Source organism: Vulpes vulpes, chromosome 4, assembly GCF_048418805.1.
Source record: "Vulpes vulpes isolate BD-2025 chromosome 4, VulVul3, whole genome shotgun sequence".
NCBI classification, from domain to species: domain Eukaryota; kingdom Metazoa; phylum Chordata; class Mammalia; order Carnivora; family Canidae; genus Vulpes; species Vulpes vulpes.
In genome coordinates this window covers 67,538,962-67,553,751 of record NC_132783.1, presented here as the reverse complement: position 1 = coordinate 67,553,751, position 14,790 = coordinate 67,538,962, and the positions used below count along the sequence as shown (strand labels likewise).

The following is a 14,790-nucleotide window of genomic DNA, read 5'->3' as shown; positions in this document are numbered from 1 at the left end:
GTTACTACCTATCTGTCCCCAGATCGGTGTTCAGTGAGATCATGCTGATAGCTTCAGGTCTGCCATGTGGGGGGAGTGTAAATACGACAGAAATCAACAAATGCTAGAAATCAGGGCTCTCGCGTAGTTAAACATCCACTAGCATGCTACTGCTAGTAGGCCTAAGTAAAACTTGTTTATTTGTTGTCTGTCTTTCCTGAAGGGAGTGTAAACTCCCTCAGTACCCAGTTTTTGTCTGCCTTGTTCATGCTTTATTCGTGGCCTGTAGAACAGTGCCTGGTACATTGTGCGCTCTCCGTAACTGTCTGTCGAATGAATGGATACTCCAGAGCTGTCAGCAGGGAGGTACAAGGAGAAGCCTGTTTAGCTACAGATGAGGGGCTGCTATAAAAATTTAGAGAAACAAGGGGGGGAAATAACCTAAATCTTTCTGGGACTCCTCTCTGTATTGTGCATGAGTAGCCATGTAAATTTATTTATTTTATGATGGTAAATACTACCATGGTTTACAGAAGGCCAATGAATGAGTAGTTAACATTCAGCCCAAGCTGCATGTAGGAGTCACTTGGAGTACTTTTAAAAATAATTCTGATGCCCAGGTACCATTCACACACCAAATTAATCAAGAATATCTGGGGGCGCCTGGGTGTCTTGGTTAAACACCTGACCTTTTTTTTTTTTTTTTTTTTTTAAGATTTTATTTATTTGTTTGAGAGAGAGAGAGTGCACAAGTCTGGGGAGGAGTAGAGGGAGAAGGGGAGGGAGAGGCAGGCTTCCTGCTGAGCTGGGAGCCCCTCTCAGAGCTCTATTTCAGGACCCTGAGATAGATCATGACCTGAGCTGAAGGCAGATGTTTTAACCAACTGAGCCACCCAGGTGCCCCTAGTGTCCAACTTTTTATCTTAGGTCCTGGCCTTAGGATGTGGAGCCTACTTTAAACAACAACAACAACAACAACAAAACCACTATGTGGGGACCTGAGCATCAGTATATTTTTAAAGTGACCAGATTATTCTCATGTGCAACCTGGCTTAAAAACTACTGGATTAGACATCGGCTTAGAACCAGATTGAGAGAAGTTTGAGCTTTAGCCTGTGAATATTGGGGAGCCATCATCAGTAGGGTTCAGGAAGTGGCTTTAGTCAGTAATTTACTTTTTCATTCTACAATGATTGAATTCCTATTAGGAAATGGGAATACAAAAACATATAAGACACATTACCTACACAGACAAGTTTACAGTCTAGTAAGGGAGATACCAATCCAAGCTAACAAAGTATATAGATGCTGTCTTGAAAGGCTCAGTCAAGACTCAAAGGAGAAGATGTTAAGTTCAGTCAAGGTTGAGGCAATTGGACACAGAGATAAACAGTAGCTGTGGTTAATGGCTAAATATTTCCAGGTGAACAGTGGGGAAGGGTCTTTCTCCATCTCTTCCTCCTCCCCCCCCCCCATCTTTGTGCATATGTATATACATGTATACTTATTTATAAGTATTTTATATATTTATGATATAAAGTATATTTATAAGCATGTTATACATGCCTGTATGTTGATACATATAGTATATCTTTATCTCCCCAGCTGATTCTGATCCTTTTCTCTTTCCACTCCCAGGACCACTAAGTAGAAAGTCTTTGAGTCCCCTTTCATTCCTAAAATTATATAATTTATAATGATAGGTTGTTGCATTGTACCAAGTCTGAGTCTACATAAACTATTATTTTACTAATGAGAAATGTGAAATTGGAGAAAGTTCTTGAAACTTATAACCAAGAGTATGGTATGTTGCAGTTTTACACCAGAATTCCATCAGTGAGAAGCTTTTCCCTCATATATTCTCTATGTATGTGGGCATAAAAATGTTCATGTTTGAATATTTCACATGTTTTAGATGCTACCCTTTTTATATTGAAACTCCTAAATGCTCTGCTGTTTATATTCTCATTATGCTTAGTCATGTTCTTAGCTTAACATTTGTTATCATTTTGTTACTTCAGCATTTAGTTGTTCAATTATGCTATATTCCGAGCACAGCTCTATGTTGAGAAATAGAAGGAGGACATGTGTTTCCCATCTTCAAGATAATTGCATTTTAGGGAGACAGACTTGTGAATGATTGCATGCTATGAATACACACCCTAATAGCTGTAGGTAGTAGGTAAAGATGTTCCACTGAGGACAGCGGAGTCATTCCCTGTGGGCATCTCAAGGAGGGTTCCACAGCAGAGTGATGGCTGAGCAAGGATGACAGAGGAATGAAAAGGCCTTCGGGGCCCAGAGTTGAGCATGCACCAAGGCCTAGAAGCGAGTCAACAATGGATTGTGTTGGGGAAATGCAAATCATTTGCTATTGAGCGTGGGGGCCAGTGAATCTAGAAAGGGAAGGACAAGTCAGGTCAGAGTTTCTTGTCTGATACCAGAAGTGGCTTAGGTCTTAATTCTGAAGGAGGTGGGGAGTCATTTATTTTAAGCAGGGAACGATTTGGTCAGAATTGTGTTTTGAAAAGAGCACATGGCAGCCAGGTGGGTTGGTTCAAAGGGGCAAAGAGACCAGTGAGGAGGCTATAGTGATAAAGTACAGAGGCTGGATTTATGACCGAGGAATAGACCTGTTCTGTCCTTGAAGGCCACCTGCACGGTATTAGATGGATCACATGTAAGGATCAGGGAGGAAGGATCTAGAATAAGGCAAAGGATTATACATGGTACAGCAGTTGTTGAGATGCCTGGAAAAAAAAAAAAAAAAAAAAAAACAGAGTGTAAGACTGTGCAGAGGAGAAAGAAGTTCAGTTTTGGAAAGGCCAAAGATGAAGTGTTTACACTAAATGTGTCCATCAGGAGTTCACATGGGAGAACAGAGCAGGAGATTCAACAGCATGTATAATTAGTACCTAAAACCAGTTGAGTTGGTGCGAGGATTCAGTACTGTGTGTGAAGACAAGAGGGCTGGAGATGTTAACATCAAGAGAAGTAGGAGGAAGACATGTTTTAGTTTTGGTTGGAACTTTTCCTCCCAAGTTGAGAATCGCTAGTTTAGAAAAATGAGGTGGATCTTCTGCTGTGCCAAGAGTCATGAATGAAAAACCAAAGTAGGAAAATTTCAGGAGGATTGGAAGAGGGGAAAGAGGGAGTCCTTGAGAATGGTGTCAGGCTGCTGGGGGCGTTTAGGAATTTGAAAAGTAGAAAGAGAGCAGGAGGGCACCTGGGTGGCTCAGTGGTTGAGCATCCACCTTCAGCTCAGGTTGTGATCCCTGGGTCCTGGGATCGAATCCCGCATCAGATTCCCCACAGGGAGCCTGCTTCTCCCTATGTCTCTGCCTCTCTCTGTGTCTTTCATGAATAAATAAATAAAATCTCTAAAAAGAGCAGAGTGTAATATTGAAATTCAGAAGAAATGTTGCATTCATAATAGCAATACATGAAAAATAATTCAAATGTCTATTGTTAAAAATATAGTGGAAGAAACTTAAAGGGAAGCGTTTATAACATGAAGTGGAAAAATCATGTGGCTATTCAAAATGTATGTGTGTCAGGGGAGGGAATATGTTCACTAAAATGGGCCCTGGGTCATCAGATGACAGGTGATTTTAGTTTTCTTAGTGCTTTACTGTGTCTTCCAGATTTTTATAATGAACATATATAACTTTGGTAATCAGAAAAATACTTTTTTTTTGCCTTTTAAACATTTTATTAGAATCGTTTTGATTAAACTTTGTATTGTTTAAGATAAAGTAAAGAAGTAAAAATGACCTAATTGCTATTTGAGTGCCCCAGAATTGCTAAGCACTTTTCCCCTAGTAAGTTGACAGCTGCTCATACAACATGCAGGAAAGATGTAAGTTCCTAGGGTCTGCCCAACACTGGAGAGAAGACACGGTTATGTCAGCAAAACCCATGGAAGCCAGGGAGAAAGGATGTGGCTTTTGGCTCCTCATTACAGCCTGTATAGGGATGTGGCAGGACCATGCATGACCCAGGCCATCTCAGCAGCAGTCCTACAAGAGGGTAAAGTCTAAACCTTAGCCCTTCAATCCACCAAGGAAAAAAGGTATTTGAAGAAGCTAGGGCACATAAAATGCATCCACTAAAATGTTTTAAGCCAATTATTAATACAGAAAAATGCCCATAACATACTTAGGCAAGATAAACTGTATTTTGTATCGTCCACATTTTGAATAAAAGCTATGTATTTGTGTAGCTGTGAATGAAAAAAAAGAAACTAAGTAGTGGTAAAGAGTAGTTATTCCTGGGGTGTAAAATTGTGAGCAATGTATATTTACTTGTATGTTTCCAAACTTTCCATAATTAACATGGTGAGTGGTATAGGGTAGTGGTTAGGAGCAAGGTCTATGAAGCCATAAGGCTCGAGTTTGAAACATGTCTCTGCCCTTGGTGAGCTGAGGAACCCCAAGTGAGTTATTTTGCCTCTCCATACCTCGGTTTCTCCTTTGTTGTGAGGATCGTTTCCATATTAAGGAATAGTGCTTGGAATAGCAAATCAGACTGCTCACCAGTAGCTTCTAGGAGGACACTTTTTTTCTTAAGTGAATTTTTCTTAAATTTATAAGGAAATTTTCCTTATATTTATAAAACCCATGTAGTTTTATTTGATTTGACATCATTTTGAATTTCTATTTTATGCTTTAATTTTTAAAGCTAAGTAGAAGAGGCAAACAGATTTATCATTGTGCTTGATAAAATTGATCAGATAAAGTTGACTATAAAGTTGATTAGATTATTCTAGAGCTTAATGTCACAATCTTTATTATCCTTTTTAACTTTCCCAGAGGGGTCCTGGCTTTACAAAGATTGATTGCAAGTAGAAATAATAAAATATCATGATAACTCAGTATCAATTTATTGACCCCAATTTTCTTTTTTTTTTTTAATTTTTTTTTTATTTATGATAGTCATACAGAGAGAAAGAGAGAGGCAGAGACACAGGCGGAGGGAGAAGCAGGCTCCATGCGCCGGGAGCCTGATGTGGGATTCGATCCCGGGTCTCCAGGATCACGCCCTGGACCAAAGGCAGGCGCCAAACTGCTGTGCCACCCAGGGATCCCTATTGACCCCAATTTTCATTACATTTCTTCCTCTTAGTATAGGAAAGCCTATTTTCAGTGCACTCTGCTCTTGTTCATATGCCATAGCATAAAAATGTTGGCAAAGATGAAACCTTAGTAATGTAATGTAGTCTCCGATCTTTCCTGATTTACTTTACAGTATGTGCATGACTTTCTTTTATTTGCCTTACCCACAGAAGGAGCTCAAAAAATGGGATGAATTTGAAGATATTTTAGAGGAGAGGAGGCATGTCAGTGACTTGAAATTTGCAATGAAGTGCTACACACCTCTTGTCTATAAGGGAATTACTCCTTGCAAGCCAAGTGATATTAAATGTAGTGTTCTCAATTCTGAAGAGGTTCATTATGTCATTAAACAGGTAAGTGATTCCCTCTTCAACCCCAGCCAGGTTTGTTCATTGTCAACAAGGAACAACACAGGAATGAACTGCACAGGTCCACTCACACATCGATTTTTTTTTTTTTTTTTTCAGTAAATACAGTATGGTACTGTAAATGTGATTTCCTTATAGTTTTCTTAAAAATGCTTTCTTTGGCTTATTTTATTGTGAGAATACAGTATATTATACATATAACATTGAAAATACATATGAATCAACTGTGTTAATCAGGAAGGCTGTCAGTCAACAGTAGGCTATTAAGTTTGGGGGGAGTCAAAAGTTACACGTGGATTTTCAGTCACATGGGTGATCGGCACCCCACCCCCATGTTGTTCAAGGGACAGCTGTTGTCTGACAGGGAATGATGACAGTTATGTTGTCAATTACAATGAAATATGATACATGACATGCTAGTAAGAGTCCAGTGTACAGGGGCATTAATTACTTATAGGGCAAATACTTTTGTGTAGGGAACTAGGAAAGTGATTTTTTTTAAGTGATGCCAAAAAGATGGTTAGGGCTTTTTCAGATGAAGTGGGTAAAGAAGTATTCCTAGCAGAGCAAATAACTTTTTCCCCATGGTTAAACCTCACTTCACATTAAAATTGCTGGAGAAACTTCCAAGAATCCCTGTACATAGATCTCACCCTCATATGAATTAAATCAGAATATCAGGGGGAAGGAACCAGACATCCTAGTAGTAGTTTTTAAAGAAGCCCAATCAAGGGGTGTCTGGGTGGCTCAATTGGTTAAGCACCTGACTCTTGGTTTCAGCTCGGGTCAGGATCTCAGGGTCATGAGATCGAGCCCTGCGTTGAACCCCGTGCTTGGCATGTCATCTGCTTAAGATTCTCTTTCTCCCTCTCCCCACCTTACCCTACCCTCACTTGGATTTTCTCTCTCAAAAAAAAAAAAAAAAAGTTGGTTCCAAAGTATAGCAAAGTTTGGGAACCACAGGCATATTTTAACAACTAAAGAACATGCATATTCACAGTACCAGAAGCAGTTCGGTATCAGACCAAAGAGAGCAAAGAACAGGTAATGGTGAGAATTGAGACTAGAGAGCCAAGCAGGGGCCACATCACAAAGGGTTTTATAAATCATCCAGAGGAATTTGATTTTATCCTACATACAGTGCAAAGCCACTGCAAGGTTTCAGGTTGGAGTGTGACCTTCTCTGTTGATGTTTTATTGTATTTTTAATTTTTTTTATTTTTAAGGATTTTATTTATTTGTTCATGAGAAACAGGGAGAGAGGTAGAGACACAGGCAAAGGGAGAAGCAGGCTCCAAGCAGGGAGCCTGACGTGGGACTTGATCCTGGGACTCCAGGATCATGCCCTGGGCCGAAAGCGGTACTAAACCGTTGAGCCACCTGGGCTGCCCTCTGTTGATGTTTTAGAAACACCATTCGGCTACAAATGGAAACAGGAAGTCTGGTTATGATGCTCTTGCAATAATCCCTTTATGGAATGACAGTTGCCTAAATGGTGGTTGTAGAAACAGAGATGGACAGATTTAAGAATTTAAGAGGTAGGGGCACCTGGATGGCTCAGTCGGTTACGTATCCAAGTCTAGATTTTGGCTTAGGTCATGATCTCAGAGTTCTGAGATTGAGCCCTGTGTCAGGCTCTGTGCTGAGCATAGAGCCTGCTTAAGGTCTCTGTCTTCCTCTGCCCCTCTCCCATCCTTCCTCACTCCCTCTCTTAAAAAAAGAAAGAGAGAAAGAGAGAGAGAAAGAAAGAAAGGGAAAGAAAAGAAAGAAAGAAAAATTCAGAGGTAGAGTAGACCTTATTTATGACCAGTTGGGTGAATGAAGGGAAGGACAAGAGAGAGAGAGAGGATGACAGAAGAGCTCACTGAGATTCAGGATCTAGGAGAGGGAATGGGCTTGGGAGAGAAGCTGAGGTCTGGTTACTGTCATTTGAAGACATCATGATAGAGGTATTCAGTGGGCACCATGACAGCTTCCTGACGGCTGGCCCTCCCTGTCACGTTGTCCAGGTGTTCCCAGGCCTTGAGATTTACCTGTAGACATTGTGCTCCATTGACTTTTTTTTTTTTTTAAGATTTTGTTTATTTATTACAGTGAATGAGAGAGAGCACATGAGCAAGGGCAGAGGGAGAGAAGCATACTCCCCTGTCAAGCAGGGAACACGACACAGGGCTCGACCCCAGGATCCCTGGATTGTGTCTTGAGCCAAAGGCAGACACTTGAACCAACTGAGCCTAAGTGCCCCTCCGTTGACTTTGAAATGGAATTTAGTCAGGCCTACGGCCTCAGAGAAGTTCTTTATCCCTACTGTTTTGTTTTGTTTTGTTTTTTTCTGATTTGAACATATAACCTGTGCTCCTAATCTTTTTTGTTTGATCTGTCATGATTTGTCTTAGAGAAACTATTAGCCCTCCCTACCCCCCACCCCTTTCCCTCCCTACCTCCTCCTCTTTGTCCCCCTTTCTCCTCCTTCCCCCCTCCTCCAAAAGCTCCCCAAATAACTAATACACAGCCAGATTAAGTGTGACTGACATAAGCCAGTGTTTCTCAAACTTGGCTGTGCTGCTGAGAAAAAAAAAAAAATCACATAATGCAGGTAGTTTGGAATTATAAACTCAGAATTGGGCAACACACTGGGCCCTCTGCGTTACCCAGGAATTCCGTTTCCCCAGTGAACTCTCCTGTTCTCCAAAATTGTAGTGTCCGTGTCTGCCCTATTCTTTCTGAGTCTACAGCCTCCTCTTTTCACCCTCAACAAGTGACATTTCTTCCTACTTCACAAAGAAAATATAAACCATTATACGACAACTCTGTGATCAAGCTACTAATATAATATAGGTACATCTGATACCCATCATTGTCTTCTTCGCTCCTGTTACAGAGGGACAGGGAGCCCTTTCTCCTCTGGGAGTTCAATCCTCCCCTTCTCCTTTGCTCTGAATTTCCTCTGCTCCCTCCTCTTCAGGGACTTTGCTCTGCTATCTGTCCCTTCAAATGTGTTTCAGCTTCTTCCTCTTCATTAGCTCTTTACTGTTGTCACTGAACTCGCTTGATTCTCTTCCAGCTGAAATCAGCCTCCTTTGGGCATATTCCTCTCCATATGACTCAGTGCTTCCTTTCCCACTTCTGTTCTACTCACAGAAGAAGTTGGCTATGTTTTCTGTACTTGGGGCTGTACTTTGTCACCTTCCATATATACGCAGCTCACTGGGATCCAGTTTCCAGCCTGCTGTAATTCCTCTTTCCAAGACTGTGAATGGTTCCTCCCTGATGGCTAAAGTCAACCTTGTCAACATCCTTCGTAGCTTTTGGCACAGGCCCCCTCCTTTCTTTCTCTCCCTTACCCACCAAATCTTTTTTTTAAGATTGTATTTTTAAATAATGTCTGTACCCAATGTGGGGCTCAAACCTACAATCCCAGGATCAAGAGTCATATGCTCCAACTGAGCCAGCCAGGGCCCCCTCCCCCCCATCTTTTTCAGCATTCTTCACTTGTCTTTATGGGCTTCTTTTCCTTTGCCTGTCTCTTTAAATGCTGCTGTTCCTCAAGATTTTATTCTAATCCCTTCTCATTCTACCTACTCATTCACTGGGCAGTTTTATTACCAGAATTGTAAGTACCTTTCTTATGCTGATGTCTCCCTGTTATATTATTATTATTATTACTATGTTATAAATAAATAACAATATGTAATGAGTATTAGTATCTGTTACTTCAGCCCAGATCTCTTTTGAGTGTCATACGTATATTTTTCTGTTTACCGGAATACCTACTTGGAAAATCCAAAATCAGGATGAATGAAACTCTGAGACCCTCCCAGCCCTGCCACTGTACACGTACCCCTCCCAGTCATAGCAGTTTTGCACAGATCTCCAAGAACGGCCCCTCCGTTTGCTGGAAGCTCATAGCAAGCATCTGATGGCCATCTTCGGCTTCTTGCTTTCCCATCCTATGTTGTCAGTCATGAGGAGCCACCAGTTTGCTCTCCTCAACAGCTCTTGTCTCTCTTTGTCTCTGCTGCCAACTCAAGCTGCCTTTGTTTTCACAAAAGCTACTGAAGAGCTTTTTGCCAAGGAAAGATGCGATTATTTCTGCATTCAAGAAACCACTCAGGTGTGTGACATGTAGTACAGACTGAAAAGGGACATCACTGGGACAAGGAGTCATAAAGCTGGTGCTCATCTTTTAATCTAATCTTAGGTTTCCAGGAAGAAGGATCTGGAAGTACAGACAGGTCTCTTGGGCAAATGAGAAGCCCAGTTGCACAGCATAAGAGATCAGGTCATTCTCTGCTTCTGTACTTCCCTCCATTCCTGGGGAAGGCAATTCCTTCTGAACAGACCAACCTGCTCACTTGTGTTCTTCATCTGTCTGACTCCTTCAGATCCCCAGGGGTCTTGTGTCCTGCTCTTCAGCCTTTTGCATGGGCCCACCTGGTATCAACACTTCCGGGCTGGGGAAGGCCCTCCCGGCCATGTCTTCTTCCTAATGCACCGTTTCTCTTTCCCTTCTCTTCTCAGCTCCTGAAAGGTGTAGTCTGCCCTCCCCCAGGCACCTCCTACTGTCAGCAGGTTGGTGCACTTGGTCCAGTAAGGTTGTGGATCTCCAAGTGACCCAGTTCAATGGGTCCTTTTAGTCTGTACTTTGTCTTTACCACTTTTTCCACTCCTGTTGCATTTTCGTCTGTAGTCTGACATTCCCCAACAGGACCTCTAACGTTGAGTAGGTTATCAGAGTTCAAATTCTTATCCAACTGGCCTACTCCCTACAGGTCTTCTAATTTATATGTTTCACAAACACCTCAAAATCAGTATACCTGCCTTCTCAACCCCTATACCACAGTGCCTTCTATCCATCGTCTCTATCCTCAATTTCAGGATGGCCCCATGGTCCATTCTGTTGCCTGAAACAACTGAGCATCTCACTGCCCTTCCCCTTCCCTTCTGCACCTATTATTACCTTTTGGGGGGCCTTTTTTGTCTCCGGCCTGAATTATTTTGATGGTTTTCCAAGTGTACTCCCTTTCCTAGGCTTCTTTCCTGAAATCCATCCTTACCACCAATCCACTGATTCCTCTATTTCCCTGAAAAAGATAAAATATGGAGCTGGGGTGAGGATGATTATCCATTTGTGAAGTGGCTACTATTTTGAAGTGGCTAATTTTATGCTATGTTAATTTCACCTCAATTATTAAAGAAGAAGCAGCAGTAGCAGCAGATTCTCCACTGCATGTAATTTTGGAAGCTGGGACTCCAGCATCCTACCCTCTCATTTTCTGGGCCTCACTCTAAAGCAGAACATTCTCCTTGGCGAAGGATAAATACTATCTATCACATAGACGCCACTCTTTTTCAACCTGCTTCTTTAGGGGGAAGTTAGAAAGGTCAAATTAAGGTTTCCTGAGGACAGAAACTAACTTGTTTATCCCCAGGCCTAGTACACAGCCAACATTTTGTTCTCTTTACAAAAAGATGTGGTATATTTTTTTAATAAAGAGAGTTCCAGTGTGAGGTCACTGATTTCACTAGTTATCCTTTGATAACTTTGGAGAGTTTTGTCCCAGTGACCTGTGTATCTGATATAGTCTGAATGGTCACTTCAACATAATCTTATATTTTTACCTTGTATATTACCTTGTAATAGCATGGAACAAGCAGATGAAGTGCTGTGACAATCTGCTGAAAGAAACTGCTAAGTATATATGCTAGGACACTAGTTCATGGGCAACAACTTATTTCAGAGAATTTGGTTGTAAGCTTATTGACAAATCAAATGGAAAAATGAGATGCTATCCTAGAAAGCCTATTCTCTTTGAATTTCCAGTCTTTGAAGTTGTCTAAATAGGATCGTTTATCTACTGGGTTATGTCAGAAGATAAATTATTTCAACTGAAATGAAGATGAAAACATAGCATTTTTGAGCTATATAATGTTGGTCCGTTTGGACCTAGTCTTACCAGTTTGAGTGATTAGAGTTCTGGTGGCTTTTCTTCAGAGATGTATCCCTGCTTTCCTTTTCCTTTTAGCTTTCCAAGGAATCTCCTAAATCCATCGATGTCCTCCGAGAGGAAGTGTGTGAGATTTTGGATGAGATGAGCCACAAACTGCGCCTGGGAGCCATTCGGTTTTTTGCCTTTGCTCTAAGCAAAATATTCAAACAAATTTTCTCAAAAGTTTGTGTAAATGAAGAAGGTATTCAGAAAGTGAGTATTGCTTGTTTGAAAGCAGTCTCTTCTTCTACCTCTCACGATATAATCAACTCAGAGACACGTCACTCTGCTCATGTCTACTCACTAAATGAGTAGCCCTCATCAGCAGGCATCCAGGCCAGGTGGACAAGGGTCTGCCTAGACTTACAGACTAACCTAATGTCACATGTCTGTTAAGTTACAGAAATAATACCGGGAATTTCTGTATATGATCTACCTGGATCCCTTTACAACACCACTTTTATTGTCTCCTCAAACCTCTGCTGTGTCTTTTCCATAAACAAGGACATTCCCTTATGGCGCATTTATTAAAGTAAGCAAATTGACGTTGATAGAACACAAATACACAGTAGTACAGGCATCATTCATATCGCATTGATTGCCCCAGTTATATCTTGTATAGCAAAAGAAATCCTACATCATATGTTATATTCAGCTTCCATATCTCCTTAGACTCTTAGTTCAAAACAGTTCCTTAATCTTTGTATTTCATATTAGTTTTGAAAAAAAAAAACAGACCAGTCATTTTAGAACATACCTTGATTTGGATTTGAGTGATATTTTCTTAGTATTAGACTCAGGTTGTGTGATTTGGGCAGGAAGCAACATTGTAACCTTCTCAGCGCAATAGATCAAGGAGCGCATGGTGGCTGCCTGTCCCCTTATGGTGGTGGTCACTTTCATCATCTGGTTAAGGTGGTATCAGCCAGGTTTCTCCACCGTAAAGTTACTGTATTTCAATTGGTAGTGAATAAGTGTTGTGTGTAGAGATACTATCTAAGGATGGTTCAGGGTCCTGGTTTCCATCATAGTTTCCTCCATGAGTTTTCACATCGACTGATGATTTTTTTTTTTTTTAAGATTTATTTATTTTAGAGAGAACTAATAGGCGGTGGGGGAGATGGGGAGGGAGAGAGAAAGAGAGAGAGAGAGAACCTCAAGCAGACTCCTCAGTGAGTGCTGAGCCTGATGTGGGGCTTGATCCCAGGACCCCGAGATCATGACCTGAGCCGAAATCAAGAGTCAGATGCTCAACTGAGTGAGCTCCCCAGGTGCCCCTCAGCTGATGATTTTTGCCTGAACCAGTTATTACCCTAATGATTGTCAAATGGTGATTTTTCTAAATCCAGTATTCAGGAGTGATTTAACAGGAGTGTTATAGTCTCCTCTTTTCCAAAAGGAAGAGCTTTTCCTATTTTTATTCATTTTTAAAAATTTTTTTGAGAGTGAGAGCACATGGGGTAGGGTGGGGATAAAGGCCAGCGGGAGAGGGAAAGAGAGAGGGAGAATCTTAATCAGACTCCATACTCAGCTCTATCTCATGACCTTGAGATCATGACCTGAGCTGAAATCAAGAGTCAGCTGCTTAAAGACTGAGCCACCTAGGTGCCCTTCATTTATGTTTCTTTTTCTTTTTTTAAAAAAGATTTTATTTACTTATTCATAGAGAGAGAGAGAGGGGCAGAGGCACGGGCAGAGGGAGAAGCAGGCTCTACGCAGGGAGCCTGACATGGGACTCGATCCCAGGTCTCCAGGATCACACCCCAGGCTGCAGGCGGCGCCAAACCACTGCGCCACCAGGGCTGCCCTCATTTATGTTTCTTAATATTGTTTTTCCTCATACTAAGGAGCTCTTATCTTCATTGTCCTTCCTCTCCACGTCTTTTAATGTTTGGTTTTATTCAGTCATTTACTTGACTTTCAAGTGTTCTTCCTTTTTCCTGCAGTAACTATTCTCTAGATTGCTGACTCACTCTCTATATCTCTGTCAGAGAATTTTTGGTATAGCCATCCAGAGAATGTTGATCGACCATGTCTCCTTAACTGATCTCAGATTACCTTGCCTTGGTGAATTATAGTTAGATTGGAAAAACAACAACAACAACAACAACAGATGCCTGGGTGGCTCAGCAGTTAAGCATCTGCCTTTGGCTCAGGGTGTGATCCTGGAATCCTGGGATCGAGTCCCACATCGGGCTCTCTGCATGGAGCCTGCTTCTCCCTCTGCCTCTGTCTTTGCCCCCCCCCCCCCCCATGTCTCTCATGAATAAATAAATCTTAAAAAAAAAAAAAAAGAGAAAAACAGCCCATTAATCCTGGTGAGTATTTTTGAGGCTGACAGCCTACAAAATATATCTGGAAGCTCAAATTCCTTCCAACTGTGGGGCACCCATTCTTCCTGGCGGTGAGTCCAGTGTATGGCTAGAGAAACACCATACCTCTCATTTGTCTTACTGTTTCAGGTTTGTTTTTATTAATATACCTAAGAGACACTTTGTTTTCTCTTATACACACAACCAGTCTAGCTCAGCGAGTGACGACAGCTAACTTTTAAAATCAGGCACACTTCAGGTCCATTCCTAGCTTGGCCATGGATCAGATGTGTGACCATGTCACAAATGAGGAACCTAATGCTTAGGCCTTATTTACAAATTGTGGTATTAAACAATGCATGTAAAATACTTAGTATGTAAAATGCTTAACTAGGGATGCCTGGGTGGCACAGTCAGTTAAACGTCTGACTCTTATTTTCGGCTCAGGTTGTTATGTCAGGGTCATGAGATTGAGCCCCACTCTGTGCTCAGCACAGAATCTGCTTAAGATTCTTCCTCTCCTCCTCTACTTGCTCTCTCTCTAAATAAATACATCTTTTAAAAATTATATGGTACCCAAATAATACATTAGTGATCATCACTATTATAGTAATCTATAAAATTTATATTTTTAATGTTCTTGCATTATGTGAGGTTATTTAATTAGAACTCTGAAATAAGTTTTCTGTATGTAGTAGGGGAGGCAGAAAAACATCTTCAGTATTCCCTCTGTACATATGTACATTCTTCCGTTTTCTGATGTGACATGTGATTTTAATGATATGAAAACTGAAATTACTCAAAATGTAACATTTATTTTAAAGCTACAACGAGCTATCCAGGAGCATCCAGTTGTTCTGCTGCCTAGTCATCGAAGTTACGTTGACTTTCTGATGTTGTCTTTTCTTTTATACAACTATGATTTACCTGTACCAGTCATAGCAGCAGGAATGGGTACGTATTGTTTTTCTCCTCTTTTGTTTTAATTATAAAAATGAAAATATTCACTGACATAATTTTAACAGTT

At 41.1% G+C, this 14,790-nt stretch overlaps 1 protein-coding gene across 7 annotated transcripts in view; it reads left to right on the top strand.

Annotated features, from left to right (window-relative positions):
- Positions 1 to 14,790, top strand: part of GNPAT (glyceronephosphate O-acyltransferase) — a 34,227-nt gene that overhangs the window by 4,716 nt on the left and 14,721 nt on the right. For 4 of the 7 annotated variants that reach the window (XM_026008685.2, XM_026008684.2, XM_072755987.1 and 1 more), the window contains exons 2-4: positions 5,264 to 5,446; positions 11,488 to 11,664; positions 14,588 to 14,717. In XM_026008685.2, coding sequence (XP_025864470.1) covers positions 5,264 to 5,446; positions 11,488 to 11,664; positions 14,588 to 14,717 — 490 coding nt within the window. The remainder of the gene's footprint in view (positions 1 to 5,263; positions 5,447 to 11,487; positions 11,665 to 14,587; positions 14,718 to 14,790) is intronic. The other 3 variants (XM_072755991.1, XM_072755990.1, XM_072755989.1) reach the window with 1 other exon arrangement.